The 24,924-nt window shown below is 38.3% G+C and overlaps 1 protein-coding gene across 5 annotated transcripts in view; it reads left to right on the forward strand.

Moving 5' to 3' along the window:
• Nucleotides 1-5,003: 5,003 nt before the first annotated feature.
• Cd99l2 (CD99 molecule like 2) overlaps nt 5,004-24,924 on the forward strand; it is a 43,804-nt gene continuing 23,883 nt past the window's right edge. For 2 of the 5 annotated variants that reach the window (XM_048797003.1, XM_048797007.1), the window contains exons 1-4: nt 5,770-5,877; nt 12,213-12,284; nt 12,411-12,494; nt 14,404-14,469. In XM_048797003.1, the coding sequence (XP_048652960.1) occupies nt 5,862-5,877; nt 12,213-12,284; nt 12,411-12,494; nt 14,404-14,469 (238 nt within the window). In that variant the 5' untranslated portion in view covers nt 5,770-5,861. Of the gene's footprint in view, nt 5,019-5,769; nt 5,878-12,212; nt 12,285-12,410; nt 12,495-14,403; nt 14,470-24,924 lie in introns of those variants that run through there. The other 3 variants (XM_048797002.1, XM_048797005.1, XM_048797006.1) reach the window with 3 other exon arrangements.

Below are 24,924 nucleotides of genomic sequence, written 5' to 3' on the forward strand. Positions count from 1 at the left end.
GATCTTTGTTTTTTTTTTTTTTTTGTTTGTTTTGTTTTTTTGTGGTCGTAGATGAATAGCATATCTTTTTTCTAATTTGTTTATTTTTATGCAGCGCTAAGGGTCAAACCCAGTGCTTCACACATGCTAGGCAAGTGCTCTGCCACTGAGCCACAACTCCAGCCTAATTATTGATCTTAAGAGCTTTCGTTAACATGGATCATTATGAATCAATATGTATCATCTAAGAACTTAAACTAAAAAAAAAAAACAAAAAACTATTAACCAATCCATGTAAATGACATTAAAAACCATACATAATAACATAAATTGGAGTTTTTTGTTTTTCTTACTATTGAGTTTTGAGATCTCTTTAAGTATTCTAGACACAAGTCTTCAGTCAGAAGTGTTTTGCAAATGTTTTTTTCCTATTTTGTAGCTTATCTTTTCAATCTTTTAACAAGGACTTTTGTAGAGCAGACATTTTAAATTTTGATGATGTCCAGCTTATCAGCTTTTCCTTTTATGGACAATACTTTTTTAAATCATTTTGTTAGTTGTCAATGGACCTTTATGTTTTATTTATTTACATGTGGTGCTGAGATTCAAACCCAGTGCCTCACACATGCTAGGCAAGTGCTCTACCACTGAGCCACAACCTCAGCCCTGGATTATGCTTTTGATACCATGTCTAAGAACTAGGATTCCCAGGTTCCATCGATTTTCTGGGTTTTTTTTTCCCTTGCATATGAATTTCTAATTATTCCCAACACCATTATTTAAAAGACTATTCCTTCATTGAACTGCTTTTGATCCTTTAAAAAATTAAATGGAATATAACTCTTTTTTGTTGGATTTGACGTGCTGGTATTTTTTGTAGATTTTTGCATCTGTATTCATAATAGAGGTCTGCAGTTTTTCTTAAGATGTCTTTGTCTGGTTTTGGCATTAGAGTCATGCTGGTCTTGTTGAATGAATTTGAAAGTATATCTTCTGTTTTCTGGAAGACTTGTAGAAAGATTGCTATTTGTCCTTTAAATGTTTTGTATAATTCACCAGTGAAGCCATATGGTCCTGGGCTTTTATTCATTAAAGTTTGATAATTAGTTTTATTTACTTGATTTTTTTTTTTTTGTGGTGCTGATGATTGAACCCAGGGTCTAATGCACACTAGGCAAGCTCTCTACCATTGAGCCATATCCCCAGCCCCTAGTTCTGTTTACTTGTCTATTCAGACTTTCTATTTCTCCCTGAGTTATTTTCAGTACTTTGTGTCTTTCAAAATTTTGTCCATTTCATTTAGGCTACCAATTTATTGGCATACTTTTGTTAATAGTATTCCCTTTTTATAATCATTTTTATTTATTTTAGTCAGTAGTGATATTTGCAAATTCCCCTAATTTTTCTGTCATTATTTTTCATTGTTTATTTCTCCTTTTACCTCTACCACTTTTTGATTCATGTATTTTGAGTGTTTCAGTGCTTCCAAATTTAAAAATATTATTTCTTCCAGGTGTGTTCATCCTCTTATCAATGTGTTATACCTTTCCTTTTTTCTAATTTCTTGGCTATGCCATCCCTTTTTTTTCCTTTTTGGTACCGGGGATTGAACTCAGGAGCACGCAACCACTGAGCCACATCCCCAGCCTTTTTTTCTTTTGTATTGATTTCATTGGTATTGTTTACTTTTCTTGAGTCACCTATTATGCTTGGGTGTGCAACAGAAGTTCTCTAAGCACCTTCTCATTTCATCACATGGAATGTTAAAAAGATGTGTATTCAAGGTTGAATTCTAATAAACGTTTTCTGCTCCAATTACCATAAGTTTAGTGAATTAAAATGATTTTCTATTCACTTAATTCTCATTTGCCTAGGATCAGGAATGTGGCACCTATTTAGCTGGATCCTCTGCTTAGTGTCCCCTTGCAAAGGTGCAATCCAGATGTCAGCTGGGGCTAGGGTGTCTTCTGAAGTCTGAGGTCATGTCAATTTCCTATTTCTGCTATAAATCAATGACCATAAACCCAGCTTTTTAAACAATTCAAATTTATCTTATAATAATTGAGATTATTAATTCAAAATGGGTTATGCTAAAGGAGCTAGCAAAGCTACATTTCTTTTGAGACTCTAGGGGAGAATCTGTTTCCTTCCCTTTTCCTATGTGTACAACCACGAGTATTCTTTGGCTTGTGGCTACTTCCTCCATCTTCAAGGCCAGTTGAGTAGCATAGTCAAGCTTTCTGAGTCCCATTCCTGCTTCCATTATCACATCTCCTCTGCCTCTCCTTCCTGTCTCTCCTTTCAGAGGCCCTTATGATTACATTGGCCCTGACCAGATAATCTCCCTGTGTCAAGGGCCTTAGATTAATCACATCTGCAAAGGGCCTTTCCTTGTGTAAGGTAACATGTTTAAAGATTCATAATTGTTAACAGAATTCATTTCCATGAAGCTGTGAAACTCACAGTTGCATATTTCTTCAAGATCAGCACAAGAGTGAGAGATTCTGCTGTCTGTGGTATCATTCAGAGAAGGCCTAAGCCCACTTTTCAAGAGCTCACCTGATTATGTCCAAATTACCTAGAGTATTCTCCCATTTGAGTAATCTAAAGTCACACTGCAAAATCTATTGACCTCTTCCATGTTAAAACTTCATCATGACAGTGCCATCCAGCCTGGGCCTGGGTCCTTCCCACACTCAAGGAATGAAAATTATATAGAGTGTAGGAATCTTTGTGGCTATCGGAGAATTCTGCCTACCAGCTTCATCTAGGACTTTCTTAGGTGAAACAGGCATTCTTTCTGGACTGCCATTGTGTAGTGATGAGGAGTCTCATCATATCTTGGGCCTTGCTGCATGCCAAGGGCTGGCAAGTTTACTCACCTTTTGTATCACAGTGTAAATGCTGATCCAGTAAAAAGGGCAACAAACATTTGAGGGTGATTATGAAAATAGTTATGGCCTCCTAGACCCCCTAGGGGACAATGGGGCCACTGTCCTTTGAGAGGATGACTTTATGAAGTTATGTGGTATCAGAATGTTTTCCTTTGAGTTAGTGATCTGGTCAGTACCGGCATGCAGTGAGCATGTATGCTGGTGCTGTGGCAGGCAGGAAGCTTGGTTTACATGTTGTACCAAGCTGTTCCTGTACAGTTCCATTTCTGTAGATGGTAATATGCTTCTAGTCTTTGGGGAGGGCACTTTTAATAAACTCTTTGAATGAGCAGTTCTACTTCAAAGTGCTTTCCCCTCCAGGTACATTTATACATATACATGTACACAGAGGTACATTTGAAATGATGTTTGTGACTTGTGTAACAGACCCAAATTTAACACCCTCAAATCCCACTACTGAAATAGATAAATTCTAAACCATTCGTACTATGAATATGAATAGTAAGGTAGGTTTCTGGAACTGACACAAATAAAGCAAGCCCCAGAACAATGAATGAATTTCTATCATATAAAATTAGATGTGAACATAGGGACACATGCAGAGCAGCCTCCTCTGGGGATAGACTTGAGGCTGGCTTTGTTATTTCTTATAGTTCTGTGCCATTGGTAAAATGTATTTTTAACACACAGTGCGTATTACCTTTATAACAAATTTAAACTTTAAAATTGAAGCTGTTTTTACTAAAGAAGAACTCTAGGTGTCAGAATTGGAGAGAACCTCAGTGCTCATGTCCTCCCTCTCATTATTCATGTGAGAGGGACTTGTTCAAGGTCATGCTGCAAGCCAGTGGACACATGGACTGGATTCCAGATATTCTGACTGTATCTGGAGGGTCTTTTCTTCTGTAACGTGTTGCCATGAGAAGTGTTTGTACAGAGCAGTACTGATGACACTGTAAGTAATTTCAGGGTTGTGGTTGGCCAGAGTAGCGCCATGAGTTCCTTATACATTTTGAATATTAACCCCTTATCAGATATATACTTTCAAAATATACTCTTCTATTCTGCACATTATCTCTTCATTTTCTTTCTTTCTTTCTTTCTTTCTTTCTTTCTTTCTTTCTTTCTTTCTTTCTTTCTCTTTCTCTCTCTCTCTCTCTCTCTCTCTCTCTCTCTCTCTCTCTCTCTTTCTTTCTTTCTTTCTTTTGAACCTGGGGTGCTTTACCACTGACTTAGATCCCTAACCCTCTTTATTTTTTATTTTTTTTAAAAATATATTTTTTATTTATATGTGGTGCTGAGGATCAAAACCAGTGCCTCACCCATGTTAGGTAAGCACTCTACCACTGAGCTATAACACCAGCCCCTATTTTTGATTTTGAGATAGGGTCTCAGTAAGGTGGTGAGACTGGCTTTGAATTTGCCATCTTCCTGCCTTAGCCTCCCCAGTTACTGGGATTACAGGCATGTGCTACCACCCATGGCTAGAAGTGCATTTTAAAACTTAAATTTCCAGGGTTGGAGGTGTAGCTCAGTGGCAGAGCTCTGGCTTAGCATGCACAAGGCCCTTGGTTTAATCCCTATACTGCAAATAGATAAGTATATAAAATTTCCAAACATATGGAATACAGTATTACTTTGGTCATTGATTTGTGATTTTATTCTATTGCAGCTCAAGAACATGGACTGTATGATACCAATTCTTTTTCTGTTTCTTGAGACTTGTTTTGTGGCCTAGAACATGGTGACAAATGTTTTGTTAAAAGTTTAAGGTAAACTGGAAAAGAATGTGTAGTCTCTAGTTTGGGGATATCCATGAACTCAGGCTTATTCAATTTTTCTATATTCTTACTCGTTTTTGTGTTCTTGAATTTTCAATTCCAGTGAAAGGTAGAGTCATTTATTGTGGAGTTTGCTGATTTTTGAAGTTTTCCTTTTACTGCTACTTTTTTTGTGTTTATATTCATCTGAGACCCTGTTATTAGGTAAATGCACACAAGACCAGAATGCTTAACACTTCTCAATGAATTATTTCTCCTTAGGCAGTCATCCCTTTAGTCCCTAATAATTATTTTGGCCCTGAACCTCGACTTTGTTCAACATTACCTTCTCTCCACTAGCTTCCTTTGGGGCAGTATTTGCCAGGTATGTTTCTTTTCATCTTTGTCAATTGGGGTTCGGTGGCAGACCACAGATCTATTCTAGCTATATAAGTTGACTTTTTAAGAGATTTATTATCAGGTGAGGGTGAATTCCATAATCCAGGGAACAGAACAAATCCTAACTTCAAAATACCATAGAAATGCAGCCTTATCCCCTACTCCAACCTGAGACCAAGTATCTGCTCCCAGGCTGTCTACACTGCAACTTTAAGCATCACCTGGCTTAACTCTTCATTCTTGATGGCTCTTCAGAATTTCTTAGTTGGATACGAACCCATTCATGTATTTTGCTTTTGTTTCCTATAATTTTTGGGGTTGTATTCCAAAAATTCTTTGCCTAAAGCAATGTTTAGAAACTTTTCATCCTTTAGGATTTTTTCTAAACTCTGTGAAAAATGCTGTTGGAATTTGTATGGGGATTGCACTGAATCTATATATAGATCACTTTGGATAATATGGACATGTTAGCAGTGTTAATCCTCCTAGTCCATGAACATATCTTTCTACTACTGCATCTTCTTCAATTTCTTTGAGTAATGTTTTATAGTTCTCAGTATAAATATCTTTTAACTCCAGAGTTAAATTTATTCCCAGTTTGTTGTTTTTATATTATTGTAAATGGGATTTGTTTTGTTAAGATGTTTTTGAGAGTTTATCGTTAAATATAAAAATGTTCGATTTTCTTATTTTAAGTTTGTATGCTGCAACTTTACTGAATTTGTTTATTTTAACAGCTTTTTGGTGGGTGGAGTCTTCAGATTTTTATTTCTATACATAAGATCCTGTCATCTACAGACACAACTGAACTTCTTCCTTTCAGACTGGGATGCCTAATTGCTCTGGTGAGGATTTCCAGTACTATATTGAATAGAAATGGTGAAAGTAAGAAAAGTGATCTTCTAAGAAAAGTGATCAGCTTTTTACTGTAAAGTATGATGCTAGCTGTTGGCTTGTCACACACAGACTTTATCATGAGTTACAATCCTTCTGTACTTAAAGACTTTTTTTTAATCAAAAGCATGTTGGATTTAGTCAGATGTGCTTTTTCTGTGCCTGTTGAGATGATTGTATGAAGGTACAACTTCATCTGATGTGGTGTACCACATTAATTGATTTAAGTGTATTGAGCCATCATTATATCCCACACATAAATCCAACTTGATCATGGTATATAATATTTTTAATGGGCTATTGAATTCTGTTTGCTAGGACTTCATTAAGGATTTTTGTTTCTGTGTTAAGCAGGGATACTGGCCTGTACTTTTCTTGTGGTATTTTCTGGCTTTGGTAAGAGAGTGATGCTTGCCTCACTTGCTTTACACTCTTGATCCTTCTGCTTCAACCTCCAAAGTAGCTGGGATTACAGCTGTGTGCCACCATATCTGGCTGTTAGATTTTGGATCATTGATTCAATATCCTTATTTATAGTTGGCCTGTTCCAATTTTCTGCTTCTTCATGTTTCAGGCTTGATAAGCTGTATGTTTCTAGGAATTTATGCATTGTTCTAGGTTACCTGATTTTTGGTTCATAGTAATCTCCTATGATCTTTTATATTTCTATAGTATCAGTTGTAATATCTCCTTTTTTCCTTGATAATTTTGAGAGCTCTCTTTTCTTTGTTAGTGGAGCTAAAGGATTTTCAATCTTGTTTTATCTTTTCAAACAACTGTTAGGTTTGTTTGTGTTTGTGCTGGTTACTGAACCCAGGGTGTTGAACATGCTATGCTAAGCATGTGCTCTATCATTGAGTTATGCCCAGTCTATGAAATCTTAGTTCTATTAATCCTTTCTGTTGTTTTTCTTGTCTCTACTTCTTTTTGTTTTTGTGGTAATGGTGAGAGTGTTGAACCTAGAGCTTCATGCATACTAAGCTAGTGAACTACACCTTCAGCCATCTATGTTTCATTTATTTCTATCTGATGTTTATAATTTCCTCCTTCCTGCTGACTTTGGCTTAGTTTGTATTTGTTTTGTTAGTACCTTGAGCCATACATTTAGGTTGTTTAAGATCTTGTGTCCCCCACCCCCCAGGTAAGCATTCCCCCTTAGAGCTTCTTTTGTTGCATCACATAATTTTTTGCTTGCTTTCTTTCTCTCCCTCTCCCTCTCCCTCTCCTCCCCCTCCCCTCCCCTCCCCTCCCCTCCGCTCTCCCTCTCCTCCTCCTNCTCTCCTCTCTCTCTCTCCTTCCTTCCTTCCTCCCTCTCCCTCTCCCTCTCCCTCTCCCTCTCCCTCCCTCTCCCTCTCCCTCTCCCTCCCCTGCCCCTCTCCTTCCTCCTTTTCCCTCCCTCTCTCCCTCTTTCTTCTTTCCTTCTTTCTTTCCCACTGGGAGTGGAACCCAGGGCTTCATGTATTCTAGGCAAGTGCTCTACTACTGACGTACCCCTCTATTCCTTCGTCTCTATTACTTGATTTTCCTTTTCATTTCTCCTTTGACCCATTAGTTGTTTGGGACCATCTTGTTTAATTTCCACATGCTGGTGAATATTTCAATTTTCTTCTTGTAGTTCCTTATCATTGCATTTGGAAAAGCTACTTGCTGTCATTTAATGATTTCTCCTCTGAACTCTCTTCCATTGTTTCATACATGAGCTTTTGTGGGATACCTCATATCTAACCATACAGATATTTAATTACTCTAGCACCTTTTGCTGAGAAGACTTTCTTACACTGGATTGCCTTTGCATGTTTATCAAAAATCATCTGGTGCATGTTGAGGTCTTCTTGAGTTCTCCATTCTGTTCTTTTGATCTGTATTCCTGTCTGTCCCTCAACCACTGTCTCAATTAGTGTACCTATAAAATAAGTCTTAAGACTTGTTAGAGTGATTCTTCTCACTTTATTCTTTTTCAAGATTTTAAAAAGTTATTATAGGGCTTGTGCCTTTCTATACATATTTTAGAATAACTTTGTCTATTTCTAGTAAAAAATCTTTCTGGATTTTAATAGATCAGTTTGAAGAGAGCTGACTTTTTTTTTTTAATATTTGGCAGAATTCTCCAGTGAAACTACCAAGGCCTAGAGATTTGTTTTTGAAAACTTCTGTTTCAACTATAGCTATAGGAATATTCAGGTTGTGTATTTCATCTACATTGAGTTTTTTCTTGTAGTAAACATATATAACATTAAGTCTTCCATTATAAGTATATATTTCAGTGCAGCCATCATCACTATATGTTTCCAGAATTTTTCATCACCCCAATCATGAACTCTGTAACCATTTAAAAACAAACAAACAAAAATCCATGGACTGGGAGGTAGCTTAGCAGCAAAGTATTTGCCTTGCATTCACAGAGCCCTAAGTTTGATTCCCACTCCCCGCTCCCCCAAAGAAAGAAAGAAAGAAAGAAAAAATAATAATTCCACATTCCTTTTATTCCGATCCTCTGGTAACCTGTTTTACTTTCTGTCATTAAGCATCTTCCCATTCTAGGTACATGCAAAAGGACAAATATTGTATGATTCTACTTATGTGAAATACCTAGCTAACTTCACTTAACATAATATTTTCAGGGTTTGTCTGTCATAGCATGTATCAGCATTTCATTCTTTTAAGGCTGAATAATATTTCATTGTATATGCCATGTTTTGTTTAACCATTCATATGTTGATATAAACTTGGATTCTTTTTACTTTTTAAATGTTGTAAATAATGCTGCTATAAACATTGGTGTGCAAGTGTCTGTTAGAGTCTCTACTTTGAGTTCATTTGTGTGTACACCTAGAAGTTGAATTGCTAGATCACATGGTAATTCTGTTTTTCATGTTTTAAGGAACTGCCAAAATGTTTTCCACATTGGCTGTACTATTTTATATTCCCATAAGCAACATACTAGGTTTCCAATTTCTTTTTTTTTTTAATATTTATTCTTAAGTTTTAGGTGGACACAATATCTTTATTTTACATTTATGTGGTGCTGAGGATCGAACCCAGTGCCTCTTGCATGCTAGGCGAGCACTTTACCACTGAGCCACAACCCTAGCCCCTAGGTTTCCAATTTCTTCATGTCTTCATCAGCACTTGTTATTCTTTATCTTTAATTTTTTAAAATTTTGATAATAGCTACCTTAATACATGTGAAGTGGGATCTCTTTGCATTTTTTTTTTTTTGTGGTACTGGGGATTGAACCCAGGGGCGCTTATCCACTGAGCCACATCCCCACCTCTTTTTATATTTTATTTAGAGACAGGGTCTCGCTAAGTTGCTAAGGCTGGCTTTAAACTCACAATTCCCCTGCCTCAGCCCCCCTAGCTGCTGGGATTACAGGTGTGCGCCACCGTGCCCAGCCTAATTGCAGTTTTGATTTGCATTTTTGGAATCTCTATTGATGCTGAGCATCTTTTTGTGTGTTTATTATTATTTATTAATTATGTGTTATTAGGCATTTTAATGTCTTCTTAAAAGAGCTATCTAGTCAAATCCTTTTCCCATTTTTAAAATCATGTTGGTTGTTTTTTGTTGTTGTTGTTGAGTTGTAGAAGTTTCTTACATAGTATGGATACTAATACTTTGTTATGTGTATGATTTGTAAATATTTTCTTCCATTCTTGTGAGTAATCTTTCTACTATCTGAATAGTGTCCTTTGGATAAATTTAAAAAATTTTCATGATGACCAATTCCCCCCCCCCCCACTTTTTTTTGCTTGCTGTACTTGTAGTATCATGTTCAGGAAGTCATCACCAAAACTAATGTCATGAAAAATTTCCCATTTGTTTTCTTGTAAGATTTTTTTAGCTGTTATATTTAGTCTTTGATCCTTTGAATTATTATTATTACTATTATTTGCAATGCTGAGGATTAAACCCAGAGGTGCTCTATCACTGACCTGCCTCTCTAGTCGTCGTCGTCTTCTTCTTCTTCTTCTTCTTCTTCTTTCTTCTTTCTTCTTTCTTCTTTCTTCTTTCTTCTTTCTTCTTTTTATTTTGAGGCAGGGTTTTGCCAAGTTGCTGAGACTGGCCTCAAACTTGTGATCTTCCTACCTCAGTCTCCCAAGTACCAGGGATTACAGGTGTGTGCCACCATGTCCAGCTTGAATTAATTTTTCTATATGTTGGAACTTCATTCCTCATTCTTTTGCATGTGATGTCCAATCCCAGAACCATTTGTTGAAGACGGTCCTTTACTTATTGAATGAATGGTCTTCGCATCCTTGTTGTAAATGTGTTAATAATATATGGTAGGGTTTATTTGGGGGCACTTTGTTCTCTTGCATTGGTCTGTGACAGTTCTTATATGTCTATACCATGCTGGTTTTTTTTTTATATAATTTTTATTTATTTTTATTGTTTAATTTTCGGTGGACACAACATCTTTGTGTGTATGTGGTGCTGAGGATCGAACCCGGGCCGCACGCATGCCAGGAGAGCGCGCTACCGCTTGAGCCACATCCCCAGCCCCTACCATGCTGTTTTGATAGCTACAACTTTGTAGTGAGTTTTGAGATCAGGAACTGTGATTCTACCAACTATGTTCTCCTTTTTCTAGACTGTTCTTGACTATTTAGAATTCTTTGAGATTCCATATGGATTTTAGGATGGATTTGTCTTTGTCTGCAAAAAAAATGCCATTGGAATTTTAAGAGAAATTGCACTAAATTCATAGCTCATCTTGGGCAGTATGGTCATTTTAACAATATTAGTTTTCTGATCCATGAATATGGGATTTAATTGTGTTTTGATAGTTGGTAGTTTTTGTGACATTGGTACATTTTTCCAAATTGTCAAATACATGACCATAAAGTTGTTCATAGCATTCCATTTTCCTTTTTAATGGCTACAGTTTGTCATCAGGGTTTATTTCATTTTTCAGGTTGATGTGTTTTCTCTTCTCTTCTTATAGTTATTAGTAAGACTATAGGTTTATCACTTAAATTTACTTTTTCAAAGAACAACATTTTGGTTCATGACTTTCTATAAGTTTCCTATTTTCAATTTCATTGATTTCTTCTCTTGTGTTTACTATTTCTGTCTGCTTGCTTTGCTTTTGTTTTTCTAGTATCTCAGGTTAAGAACTTGGGTTATTGATCTTCATCTCTAATTTAAGCATTTAGTGCTATAAACTTCCCTCTGAATATTTTTTAGCTGCATCCTCTATATTTTGATATGTTGTATTTTCATTTTCCCATAGTTCTCTGTATTTCTAAATTTCTCCTTGAGTCATTTTTTTGGCTTTTATTTTATTTAGAAGTATGCTGTTTAACTTCCAGTATTTGTAGATTGTCTTCTCTTTTTTTTTTCCTTTTTCTTCTTTGTATCTAGTTTGGATTCATATTATCAGAGATACCTCTCTGTATAACTTTAATACTTTTTAAGTTTGTTGAGATTTCTATTTACATATTTAGAAAGGGTCTTACTAAGTTGCCCAGACTGACCTCAAACTTGGATTTTCCTGTCTCAACCTCCTGAGTAGCTGGAATTGCAGGCATGTACCACCACACCCACCGGAGGACCACATTTAATCTGCCAACTCATTGATGCTTTTTCCCCCCACAAACATTGCTATTTCTCTCTGGTTGCTTGCTCTGGATGGCTCTGTCAGTGCCTTTCTCCACTATTACCTTCAATAACAGGAACAATTATGGCCTTCTCTTCTAAAGTGCAAGAGAAGAGAATGTTGGAAAATGCCATGCTGTGGAATTGATGTGAAAGAAGTCCATATTTTTAAAGGACCTGGTTGCATCCAAAGACCTAATATTTCAGTAGTAACCACACTTGTATAAAATTGTATGTATATGTCGTAACCACTTTTAATTAATAAGACACTTCCATACTTCACAGGGAATGTTACATTGGTCTATCCATGGCAGTTGTCTTTGGTTCAGGTCTGGGTGGCATTGGTGGAAACCAGGGTGAGGAGCTCTCAGGGATCATGCTCAAATCTAGAACTTCCTGGCCATGCAGTCATCTCCAGCAGATCTGAGCTAAAGTCCCAGCTCTCTCACCCACCTGGTCAGATGTGGGACTACAGTCATCTCCCAGTCCCCCCTTCCCCTGAAGAAAAGTGAGCAGAATCCACCATTTCTAAACACCTTCCGTCTCTTTGGCATTCATCTCAATATGATTGTTTGGAGGTCTGAAGGTCCAAGGCAAGGGTACTCTATTGATGTTGTGACTCTCCCAAGGTATAGAGTAGTTGTATAAATGTGTGTTCCTTACTGTCCTCCCTCCCCCTTCTAGGGAGATGGGACCACCTCACCACCACCACAACCAGGAGGCCAGGAACAACCAGAGCTCCAGCAGGTTCTTCAGGTAACTGTCTGCCCTGAGGAGGGCAGTAAGGAGGGCCTTAGGGAGCCCCTTCAAAGATACTGTCCAAATGACCTGCTTATAGTTTAACCAGAAGACTGTATTCTTGTCTTTTGGTGCCTCCTGAAGTAAATGATTTCGACTTGGCTGATGCCTTGGATGATCGAAATGATCCAGATGATAGCCGCAGGAAACCAAATGTAGCAGGAGGAGGTAAGTTCCAGCTGACTGAAACCATAGGCCAGCCCCTGTTTCCAACCCTGGAACAGTAGGTCGTATCTATCAGTATTTACCATCTGAGTCCTTAAAGCTGAAATTGAACATGACCAACACGAGTCCTACACGTTAACATAAATAGCATATTTTAATGAGAAGTAACTATATTTGGCAAGAAAAAAAAACACCACTTAGTGAGAATAGTGGCATTATTTTACATTTTTGCAAATTTCTCTAATATCTGGCTTGATAGGAGACAACTGGATTCTCAAATGTAAATTTCAATTTAGTTGTGATATGTTGTGGGTGAAATACATGAAGAAAATCTAGCCTCATACAGAGAGGTAGCTGGAAAAAGGAAAACATCTTTATAGACTTTTCCACGTCAATATGGACATTCTTCTTCAGTAGCATACCAAAACTCAACTAATAGTTGTTTATAGGTTAAGCACATTGTGGGAAACGTATCTGTGAGCTTTCCTCCCTCTGTTCCATTGAATCCCATGGGACTCTCTTGCCCTCTTAGTGGATCTTTTACCTATATGTGGTTTTGTGGCATTGCACATTGGTGTCACTTGGAAAACATTAATATTCTAAGATTTTTCCAGTTTCAAATAATGCCACACTTCATTATGCAAAACCCAAAGTCACATTTGTTAATATCACCACCTATGTCATTAGAAAAGGTCTTTGAGTATTGGGAAGCTATTAAATCACAGTGATGGATATAGGTTTTTGAGAATCCTAAGTTTTAGTTGAAATCATATTCTTGGCAATAAATACCATTAGTGGCCTTCCTGAATTGTTGAAATCATTTCATTGATTTTCAAGAAAACATCAACTTGGTATAACTATAGTTGGTCCATCATTCATTCTATCCAATAAAAGTGGTCTCCTGTGACCCAAAGCAGCTAAGACCTTAGAATTGGAGCAGTCACACAGCTGCCTTTGAGAGAACTATAGTTCTTCAAGTGCAACAGAAATGCCATAAGCATACTTTCCATTTCATCATGGAATATTCAAAGAGGTGTACTCAGTGGTTGAACTATATGTAATTGATAACTGTTCTGCTTCCTGTATTGGTTTTCTATTACTCCCATCACGAATTTTCAGAAACGTAGTTTTTTTTTTTTTTTTTTTTTTTTAAGAAATAGCGAATGAAGATAATGCCCATTTGCCATCTTGAAATTTCCTTTAGTCAGTTAGGAAGCTGAGCTTTCTGTTCAGGGTTTCATAGAACTCTAATCAGGGTGTTGACCAGGGCTGGGGTCTCAAATTCCAAGCTCATGTGGTTGCTAACAGTACATTTCCTTTCAGCTATTTGCTTCTTCAGGACCAGCAGGAGAAAGGCAGAGAGAGAGAGGGTTGAGAGGGAGAAGAGAGAGAAAGACTTGCATTTTTGCTTCTGATGTCTGAACTTGAGGGAAGATAAAACCTGCATTTAAGGGGTCACCTGATTAAGTCAGGCTCACCCAGTGTAATTTTCCTTTTGATTACTGTATCTTAATTATGTTTGCAAAATCCCTTTACCTTTGCAATGTAATATGACCTATGACCTAATCAAGGGAATGATATCCATCCACTTCATAGTCCCACTCACATTTGAAAAGACTGGCTGTTATGCAGGGCATGTACACACCAGCAGTGGGAAGTCTTGGGGCCCTCTTGGAATTTTGTCTACCATCTTCATCAAGGGATTTTTTTGTGTGGTTCTGGGGATTCAACCCAGGACCTTGCACATACTAGGCAAGTACTATTCCACTAGTCCATGCCCCCAGTGCCATCAAGGACATTCTCAAGTGGAACTGGCAGCATTTTCTATTAATATTAATTAATGTTAACTAATATGAGTTTCTTGTTGCTAAAAGTGTTTTGTCATTGAAATGTATATTTTATTTTTTTCTAGGTTTTTCAGACAAGGATCTTGAAGACATATTAGGAGGTGGTGAATACAAACCTGATAAGAATAAAGGTAGTAGTGTTGATTTGTTCAACTGTGTTCCTATTCTGGTTAAAAAGGTGCTTATGCAGCAACCAGGCTAATTGAGCCATTCTTACTCAGCTTCTGGGAAATGAGAGATAGTACCCAGATACCCCAGCTTGCAAATTGGAGTTCCCTTGCAGTGACATGGGCCGTGAAACTCAAAGTTGCCTGTAAAAGTCACTTTGGAAAAGCTACACATTTCTCCTGCTGCCCTTTGAGCCAAGGTGCCTCCTGGACTGACGTTTCCATGCTAGCAGTAGCCTGTTTGTGAGGCAGTGCTGAGTGAAGAATGACCAAGGGCAGAACACACGTACAGAATGGCCTTCCCCAGAGAAAGCCTGCCCCTCCTGCTGTGCTTGAACAAAGGCTCATCCTGATGCATTTTTTTTTAAAGGCTCCTAGCAAGTCACATATCTTTTTAAATACCTTTAGTGAAATAGCTTAAGACTCACAGGCAGTTGTAACACTACTTCAGGGAAATCCCTCCTTGTGCCCTTTCCCCCCTGAGGATAGGGTCATACAGAACCCAAGAACATTGTCCAAACCAGGAAACTGACATCTGTGCAATACTGTGAAGTCATGGACATACCTTGTTCAGATTTCCTGTGTGTGCATGTGTGTGTGTGTGTGTGTGTGTGTGTATCTGTGAAATTTTATCATGTGAATATTTGAGTCACTATCACCACAATCAGGAGGCAGAATGGTTCCATCATATTATCCCTGAATAGTCATCACACCCTCCCCAAGGCACTATATTTTTCATCCCCCGCACAACTACCAATGATTTAAACCTTTTATCATAGTGTATATCAAATCTGATGCTAAGTATGGGGGGGGGGTGTCAGCCAGACTTGTTAATGTGGTGAAACAACTTAGTGTTATGACTTGTAGCTGTAACTTGCTATGTCTGTAACTTGTGGTTGTAATGTGTTGCGGCAGAAACTTGTGATCACATGTTAGGATGGTGAGTGGAGTAGGTTGTTAACACTTTGGTTATAACTCATTGTGATGGCATGCTGTAGTAACAGGCTAGGGGTGTGACAAGTTATGGGTGTAGCTGTAACCCTGAGATGCCTCACAGTCCTGACTGTGGTACTGACATTTGCTTCTTTCTTGCAAGAACAGTGTGTCTTTCATATGGGAGCATTGTTCTTTCGTGATTCAGGTACTATATTCAGAATTATCTTCAGAAATCCCTTTCCAGACAGTGTCATCTCTAGAAAAAAACCCTAAGAGCCTCTACATGAAACTCAAAGGTGTCAGGAGAACATGGAACATTTAAAGGGCAAACCCAGCAAATTAGCCAATTACTTCTGGGTGACAAATGGTATTTCCAGATGGGGAGATGAGGGCAGTAGTTGTGTGTGTAAGCATGCATGTGAGGGAAGGTCTGAATGGCATGTCAGGGGCTTTTCCTTATTAAAAGTACTTGTTTTAGCAAGGAAGAAGTGTAAGGAAATTCTTTAATTAGGTTCACATTGGAACTTCTCTTGTAACGAATAATCAATTGTTACCTTCAGTTATATCCTCTGTCATTATGGGTGTCAGTAAAAGAAGATCAAGGGGTCCCACCAGAAAGGACAAGTGTGAAACTGAAACATGATTATGACAAGTACACAATTATCTTCTCAGACACTATCCTTTACACAAAAACATGTTCATGTTGGGAGCAAAGGTAAAGCATCACATTTAAATAAATTATAAACTTCAGCATAAAGAGAACATCTGTTAATGCATTTCCAGCCTCATGTCCTAGGGAATAGATTCAGCTATACTTTAGTGTGTTTGTGAAACAATATATTATCTGTTATGTATTTTTTCCTCATGAAACCTTTTCCCTGGCCCTTTAGGAGGCCCATATTTCATCTGGGTGAAAATGCCAGTCTTTTGTCAATAGGTCCTCTTACGTTGCCTAAGAGGGTGAACCCACCCCCTCCCCCTTCACTCCCTCCCTGCCTGGTCTGGACTGGGATTTTTCCCCATTTTAATCAATAGCTTCTTTGGTATTCCCCTGTCATTTGTATCTGAGTGCATGTAAGAAGCTTCTCCCACTGTGTTTCCTAGTGACATACTGATGGTTTCAGCTTTATGTCATGTGTGACCTAGGTTCTTTGCCTGTAGCTGGTTACCCTCTCTCTGTTTCCTCACATGGAGATCAGAAGGAGGATACAAGCTCTGTCATGTCTTCTTATAAGGCCCTAACCCCATCATGAGAGGTCTATGCTCAGGACCTAATAACCACCCAAAGACCCCACCTCCTAACACCATCACAGTGGATGTCAAGACTTTGGCATATGAATTTGTGAGGGGTATACAAACACGTGACACATAGCACTAAGTATGCACACATAGCTATGATTATTTTTAGGCTTAATCGTCTGTAGTTATATTAACCTAAACATTACTTCATACTTATATCTACTTGAATCTAGTGCCAAAAGGCTTATTTTGGTCTTGCTTGCTTGCTTATCTGTAACTTGCCTCTCTGATGGTGAGAACCTGACTTCTACCATCTGTCATCCTGCTCCTTTCTTGCTTAGTTCAGCTATGCCTGTATATCAGTATAAGAATTCTCAGCCCATACCCCTTTGTTTCCCAGTTACTTAGACCATCTCCTCCACCCCTGTGCATTCAGTATGGTTTTGCCATATGTTTATAATGGGTTAAATTCATTTGTCACTGTTGACATTCCATCCTGGGATTCCTCCACCTACTTAGTTCATGTTTTGTTTTGTTCTATTGTAAGTTCTTCTATACATTCCCTCTATAATCCTCAGTTATTCCTGCCTCCTTCAAGTCTTATCTGTCTTCTATTATTGTAACCACTGATTTGTTCACCATCTCTACAGCTGTTTCTTTTCCAACATGCTGTGTCATTGCAATTGTATAGGATATAGCCTTTTCTGACTGGCTTCTTTCACTTAGCAGTATGCATGTAAAGTTCATCCATATCTTTTCATAGCTTGTTTCATTTTAGTACTGAATAACAACCCATAGTAGAGATATACCACTATTTACCCATTCACCTGTTGAAAGATACCTTGGTGGCCTCCAGCTGTTGGTGAATATGAATCAAGGTGCTTTAAACATTTACCCTACAGATTTTTGTGCAGGCGTAGGTTTTCACCTCACTTGGATAAATAGCTTAGGTGCGTGCTTGCTGGTTCATATGGCAAGTCTATGTTTAACTTTGCAAGAAACTGCCAAGCTGTCCTCTAAAGTGACAGTACTACTGTGCATTCCCACCAGCAATGAATGAGAGTTCCTGTTGCTTCACATCTTTGTCAGTGATTGGTATTGTCAGTTTCTTTCTTTCTTTTTTTTTTTTTAATTCAGACATTCTAATAGGTGTGTATTGGTTTCTGGTGGTTTTCTTTTGCATCCCGTTACTGAAGGCAGAACCTCACACATACCAGGCAAATGTTTCACCACTGAATTACACCCCAAACCATTGTTTATTTCTTATTTTATATTCTCTGGTGAAATTTGTTCATATTTTTCCCCAATTTAAAATTTGAGTGGTTTGCATTCTTATTGTTGACATTTAATGAGCTCTTTATATAATCTGGATACAAATATTATATATATGATTCTGCAAATATTTTTTCCCAGTCTGTGGTTTGTCTTTTCCTTTTCGCTCTAGGGTTGTTTGTAGAATAAAGATACTAGTAATTTTATAAAGTTCAACTCATTCATTTTTTTTCTTTTATAGATTATGCTTTGGTGACCTTTCCCTAAGTCTTCCAAGAGTTTTACAGTTTTAGCCTTACATTTAGGACTTTTCTCCATTTTGAGTTCATTTATCTATGGTGTGAGATTAGGACATGATTTTTTCTTTGACATGTGGATATTCAGTTGCCTTAGCACTGTTTGTTGACAAGGCTATTGTCGCGATGGAGAAAGGTGTGACTATGTAGTCGAGGGGAGAAATAAAGAATGTCCACACACTAATGCCCTTTTCAGTGCTTTATTCACTCAAATTACTCAATAAAATTTCACTCTATAGGTTCTTAATCAAGAAAATGACAATCCTTAATGCTGGGCACTGCAACAGACATAATCAATACACAGCAAACAATTCTAGATTAATTCTAAGCACAGCAAACACACTTAGTCATGACAGGCTCATGACAATTCCCTCTGCATGCTAAGCTCAAGTGCCAAATCTAAAGTCTCAAGCCTTAGGCTTTAAGTCGGGTAGATGTCCACTCACTCAGACCATAGATCAGATCAGGAACCAAGGCAGGCTTCTCCTGGGGTGGAGCTGATGGCCCGCTGGGGAGAGGGTCGTAGGGAGAAGTTGTGACTCTCACCAGGGTCAAGATGTAGCTGTAGAGTTTGACAGCAGTGAGGACAACGCAGAGGCAAATGATGAGAAGAGTTGGGGTGTCAGTCCAGGTCCTCATCAGGCTCTCCAGCATGAGGGCATCAGTGTTAGCTGGATGAAGTCTGTTCATTTGCTCCATCATTTATGCTAAGTCTGGGGGCTTCTACCCACCCTTTGAATCCCTATCAGCCATTACTGCGTTTCTCAGTGACGTCTTTCATTCTGGGGTCAGGACATCTGGTCTAGTGGTTTCCACCCTGATCTCTTGCCTCTGACTTTGTCAGGGCAAAGGCAAATGACAAGTGACTTCACTCTGAGTTTTGTCAGGGTTGTGAAAAGTGACTTTATTTTATCAGGCTATGCCTGATAACAATATTGGAGGGCTCTGTAGGCGTGCCTGGTGGGGACTGTAGTTTTATTTTAAAATGGTGTTAGGCTAAGGCCCTTCTTAGGTTAAGGCCATCCTTACAGCTATCCTTTCCTCCTTTGAATCATCTTGGCTCCTTGGTTGAAAGCCAGTTGACATAAATGTAAGTGTTCATGTGTAGAATCTTAGTTCTGCTCTAGTATCTCTATGGTTGTCCTTCATCCTGTACTAGACTCTGCTGGGCCTATATTTAGCTTCAGGATGACTAGGAATATGTAAAGAGTTTTTTAAGCTCTCTGCAGTTGCTTCACCTCCCCATTTCCCTATTAGATCTTAGCCAGGTAACTGGTTGGTGTCTTGCTCAGGTGAAAGAAACTGCTGGCCCTCCCTATTCACTTAACTCCAAGATTTCCATGTTACCTGACAGTGCTCCAAGTCAAGTCCGTCTCCTTTGGCATCTACAGCATGGTTGCTGGGTTTTATGGTATCCAGGGAACAATCTGTTAAAAGACCTAGGGGGAGGGAAAATGAGGGCAGTCCTGAGCAAAAATGCCTCTGACTCAAGCTGCTCTGACTGAAAGTAAAGCAGTTTCTAGTTTCTAAGGAGAGAATGTGTTCTCCTCACTCTCTCATGTTAGAAGTCCTTTCCCCTTGTATATTTTGAAACTGGAGTATTCTTTCTCCCTACCTCCCATCAATTTCAGGCCCTCATCTCCTCTCCATGGATTTTCCCCTAACCTCTTATCTGGTCTCCTTGATCCAGTTTGCCTTCCGTGCAGCTTCCAGAGAACCATCAACAACATGAGTCTGATCATGTGTCACTCCTCTGTTTAAAAGTACTGCATAATAATGAACATATAGCCCAGTTAAAACTGAGTGTAACATTTGAATAGACTCTTCATAGAGGAGATTATTATACTCAAAATCAATGTTTTTCAAGGAAATACACATTAAAATCACAATAATATACTACAACTCACCTATCAGAATAGCTAAAATGAAAAGAAAATACTGATAATATCAGATGTTGATAAGGATGTGAGACAACTGAAATTCTCATGCATTGTTGGTAAAATTTCTTAGAAAACTAAACATACACCTACCTAGTGACCCAACAATTTTAGAAATGAGGGCTATGTAAAAAATATAAACCTGTTGATCCTGTGATCCACATTAGGGGTGGGATCATGGCATGGGATAAAACATGTGAGGGAGCCCAGGACTTCCCAGAAGGTGTGGGTAAGGGTGCAGTGTGAGGGGAGGTGAACTCTGTGTCTGACCTGTAAATCCAGCTTTCTCCCAGTTGAGCTCCAGGGTGCTTGTGGGAGATGGGGTAGCAGAAGTAACAGGAAGTTTCTGTGTGACCTCAGTCCTGTCCTCTACTACACTGAAGCTCTGTCCTTAAGGGTGCTGGTATATTGTAGCCTTTTCATGAAGTGATTACCTTACCTTGACCTTCCTCTGGTCCTTGTGTCTGTTCTCAATTGGCAGAACATCATGGCAGGAGAGTGTGGCAGAGGGAGGCAGCTGACATGATCAGGAAGCAGAGAGACTCCACTTACCAGATACAGAATATATACCCCAAAGGCATGCCCCCAATAATGACCTCCTCTCACTACACCCCACCTGCCTCAGTTAATTACCACTCAGTTAATCCATCAGTGATTAATTCAATGATTAGGTTAAGGCCATAACCCAATCATTTCTCCTCCAAACTTTGCATTGTCTCACACGTGAGCTTTTGGGGGACACCTCACATCCAAAACAATACACTTTATTTATTAATTTAATTTTATTTTGCACTTCTGCCATTTAATTTTAGATAATGAAAAATACATTTATAAACTATCTGAAAGCCCAAACTGTGTCTCATTGAAGTCCAGAATACTCACAAATGTATTTAAACACCTGAACATCTTCCGCTAACAGTTCTATATACAGTTATCCTTCTGTTATATGACTCTCTGTGTCCTTGGCAACTGAATGTGTCATTCCTCACCATGAGCCAGGGCTTGGGCTGCTATCAGAGAATGGCATCTACATGCATTGTGTCCTTGCCTCCCCAGGTGTGTGGCTGTATAGAACTCAAGGCTGTGTATGTGTACATTGTTGTTTTTGTATTTGAGCTGCTGGGGTGTCTGACACCTACTTTGAAAATGGGGCTTATTACAATGTGTTAGTCCATTTTCTATTGCTGTAACAGAATAACTAAGAATGGATAATTAATAAAGGAAAGATGTTGATTTACCTTACAGTTCTGGAGGCTAGAAGCTTGAGATTGGACAACCCCCTCTAGTAAGGCCCCATGTTGTATTATAATAGGGCAGAAAAGTGGAAGTGCAAGTAGACACCTACAGATGAGTCAAAACACAGTATAACAACCTGCTCTTGTGCTAACTAATCCATCCCCAGGACAAAAGACTTAATCGTTTTTCAAGACCTAATCATGTCTTACAGGCCCCACCTCCCAGCACTGCCAGTGGCAATCAGATTTCAACACCGGTTTCCAAGGGGACAAACCATATTGAAACCATTGCATACAACTCTCTCACTAGCCAGTGCCTCCTGTTCTACAGGGTCCCTATAACTATGGTGGTCAGCATAACTGTAGCTGCCCTTATAGTGGTGGTGGTTGCTACAGGGTTCCTGTAGCTCTGGGACCTGATGTGGCAGGTGCTTACTGTTGCTACAGTGGCTATCGTTAGATCAGAGGTTCCTAGAGCTATAGCAGTCTGTGCTGAAAGCAAGTTGCAGCATGAAGTACACTGTACAGGGAAATTTCTGGTGTGACAGAAGAGTACCATAGTCCCTTTAGTATATAATCATGAACTCGGAAGGCAGGTGGGATAAAATGTACTGTATTAGAAAATGAAGATCTTGCCAATGACTTGTGAAATAGCCTCTTGGAGAGAAATAGATCGTATGGGGCTTACATATTTACAAGTTTTCTAGAATTCTGTAAAAAAAAAAAGGTGTACATATGTAAAAAATTATGTAAAAAAGTTTGTTGTTGTGCCATCTAGGGAGAAGGGCCAATAATACTTTGGAATATAAACTGGAAGTTCTTTTTCTATGCACAAATATACATTTGTAAAGAAGTGTGTCTGTGATCCTTGTATTCTTTTACCACCAGTTTTTATTCAACCATGGTCTATTTTGAAATGTGTTCTATAATACCCTGTCAGTGACAACATGATATTATGTTATACCATCATGTCTTTAACCAGCTACCTGTTTTTGTACAGAGGGGTTCCCCCAGCTTTTACTACTGTACACAGTGTCAAGATGAGCATTGTCATGCTGAATATGCAAAAGCACAGTTGTTTCTGTCAGTTAAATTCCTAACAGTCAAATTGCTAGGTCATAGAAGGTATCTGTTTTTAAAGATGAGACTTTGCATGGCACAGCCAAGTAATATTCCATTAAGGTTGTACCATCTTGCATTTCAACCATGAGGAAGCAAGTAGATGCCTTTTTTCTTAGACCTTTGCCTCCATCAACATCACGGTTTTGTAATCTCTGTAAAATCATTCAGAGCAAAACACTGTCCTGTTCAAATTTTCATTTTTTTTAATTCAAAAGAAGTGAAACTTTTTATATGTCTTATTGGACAATATATTTTGTGAATTGCCTGTCCATGTCTTGGCCCAATTTTCTCATAGGTAAGGGTTCATTTTACATTATGGATTAGGAAGCCTTTTGCATATATTCTAAAAATATTTCATTTATTCAGTCAAACAACTTTGCATTTTTTCTACTTTTTAGCTTTTATGAATGTTGCTGTTATGAATATTGGCATACAAATTTTTATGTGGACGTATGTCTTGAATATATATCTGTCTTGGTCTGTTTTCTGTTGGTGTGACTGATGATCACAGACTGGGTAATTTGTTAAGAATAGAGGTTTATCAAAGGCTGATTGTTCTCTCTGATTTGTGGATGCTAAACCACAAAAAAGAAGGGTAGGGAAGAGAAGAATAGAATCCATCGGATTAGACAATGGGTAGGGAGGGGAGAGGGGAATGGGAAGAACAACAGAATTAAATGGACATAACTTTCCTAGCCTTGTATTTGAATACACAACCAGGGTAACTAACTCTACATCATGAACAACCACAAGAACAGGATCGTAATTAGAATAAGTTGTCCTCCATGTATGTGTAATATGCCAAAATACATTCTACTGTCATACATACATAAGTAAAAATAACAAATAAAAAAGAATTGAGGTTTATTTAGTACCAAGTTCTGGAGGCTGGGAGGTCTAATGGCATGATGCTGACATATGCTCATCATCTGATGAGGGCTTTCTTGCTGGATCATGACATGGCTGAGGCCTTCATGTGGCAGGACAGAATGAACATGGTAGCCTTGGTCCCTCTTCCTCTTTTTTTTTTTTTAATTTTTGTTCTTTTAGTTATAATGACAGTGGAGTGTATTTTGACATATTGTATATACATGGAATGGGTAATTAATAAAGGAAAGATGTTTATTTACCTTACAGTTCTGGAGGCTGGAACTGCCCATTCTTGGGCTTGTACATGATGTGGTGATTCACTGATCATGTATTCATATATGAGCATAGGACAGTTGTGTCCAGTACATTCTACTGTCTTTCCCATTCCCATCCCACCCTCCTCCCTTTCTTCCCCTATGTCTAATCCACTGAACCTGCACCCTCCCTCCCTGGCCTTCTTTTAATCAGTCCACTAATGCCATCATGGGGACCCACCCTCCTGACCTCATCTAACCTTGATTACCCCCTGAATATCCCACCTCCAAATACCATTGACATATGACTTTGGGGATTAAGTTTCCAGTACATGGATTCCTGGGGGTACTTTCAAACAGTTTAACAGTTGTCCTTACTAATGTATAAGAGAATTTCAGTTTTCCTCATCCTTTTCTTTCTCCTTTCTTCTTTTTTGTGGCATTTCATTATGATTTTGGGGTGCCTTTCCTGAGTTACATGGACTGATTTTTCAGGTGCTTATTGGCTATTTGTGTGTCTTTTTGACCATCAAATCCTTTGCCTATTTTTATTTTTTATATTTTATTTAAATATTTTTTATTTGTAGATGGACACAATACCTTTATTTTATTTGTTTATTTTTATGTGGTGCTGAGAATCAAACCCAGTGCCTCACACATGCAAGGCAAGCACTCTACCACTGAGCCACAGCCCCGGCCCCAGCCTTTGCCTATTTTTAAATTGAATTATTGGTCTTATTATTGAGTTGTTAGGAATTCTTTATATATTCTCAATATAAGTCCCTTATCAGATATATAATTTACCAATATTTTCTCCCATTCTATGAGCCATCTTTCACTTTCTTGATGATGTCCTTTGAAACACAAAACGTTTTTAATTTTTATAAAATTCAGTTTATTTTTCCTTTTGTTGCTTGTTCTCTTAATACTAAAGTTTTTACATGTGGTACACTCTTTCCCATTTTGTGTTTCCTGCTTTATGATCATGTTTGAAAGTCATTCCTTACCCCTAAGATAATATAAATGTTGTCCTAAAATTTCTTTTAGTGCTTTTATGGCTTCATCCATTTTATTTTTATTGGGAACTCATTTTCTTGGATGGTACTGAGTTGTATCACTTTATTTTATGCCGGTGGTTTTTTTGCTTGTCCCAAGACCATCTTTTGAGCAGAGTGCATTGTGTAGAGGAGCTGGATTCAGCTTGAGCTCAGGTAAAGTAACCAGAGATCAGTGGCCAAAGAGCTATCAAAGCCAGGAC

The sequence above is a fragment of the Marmota marmota genome, unplaced genomic scaffold (assembly GCF_001458135.2).
Source record: "Marmota marmota marmota unplaced genomic scaffold, marMar, whole genome shotgun sequence".
NCBI lineage: Eukaryota > Metazoa > Chordata > Mammalia > Rodentia > Sciuridae > Marmota > Marmota marmota.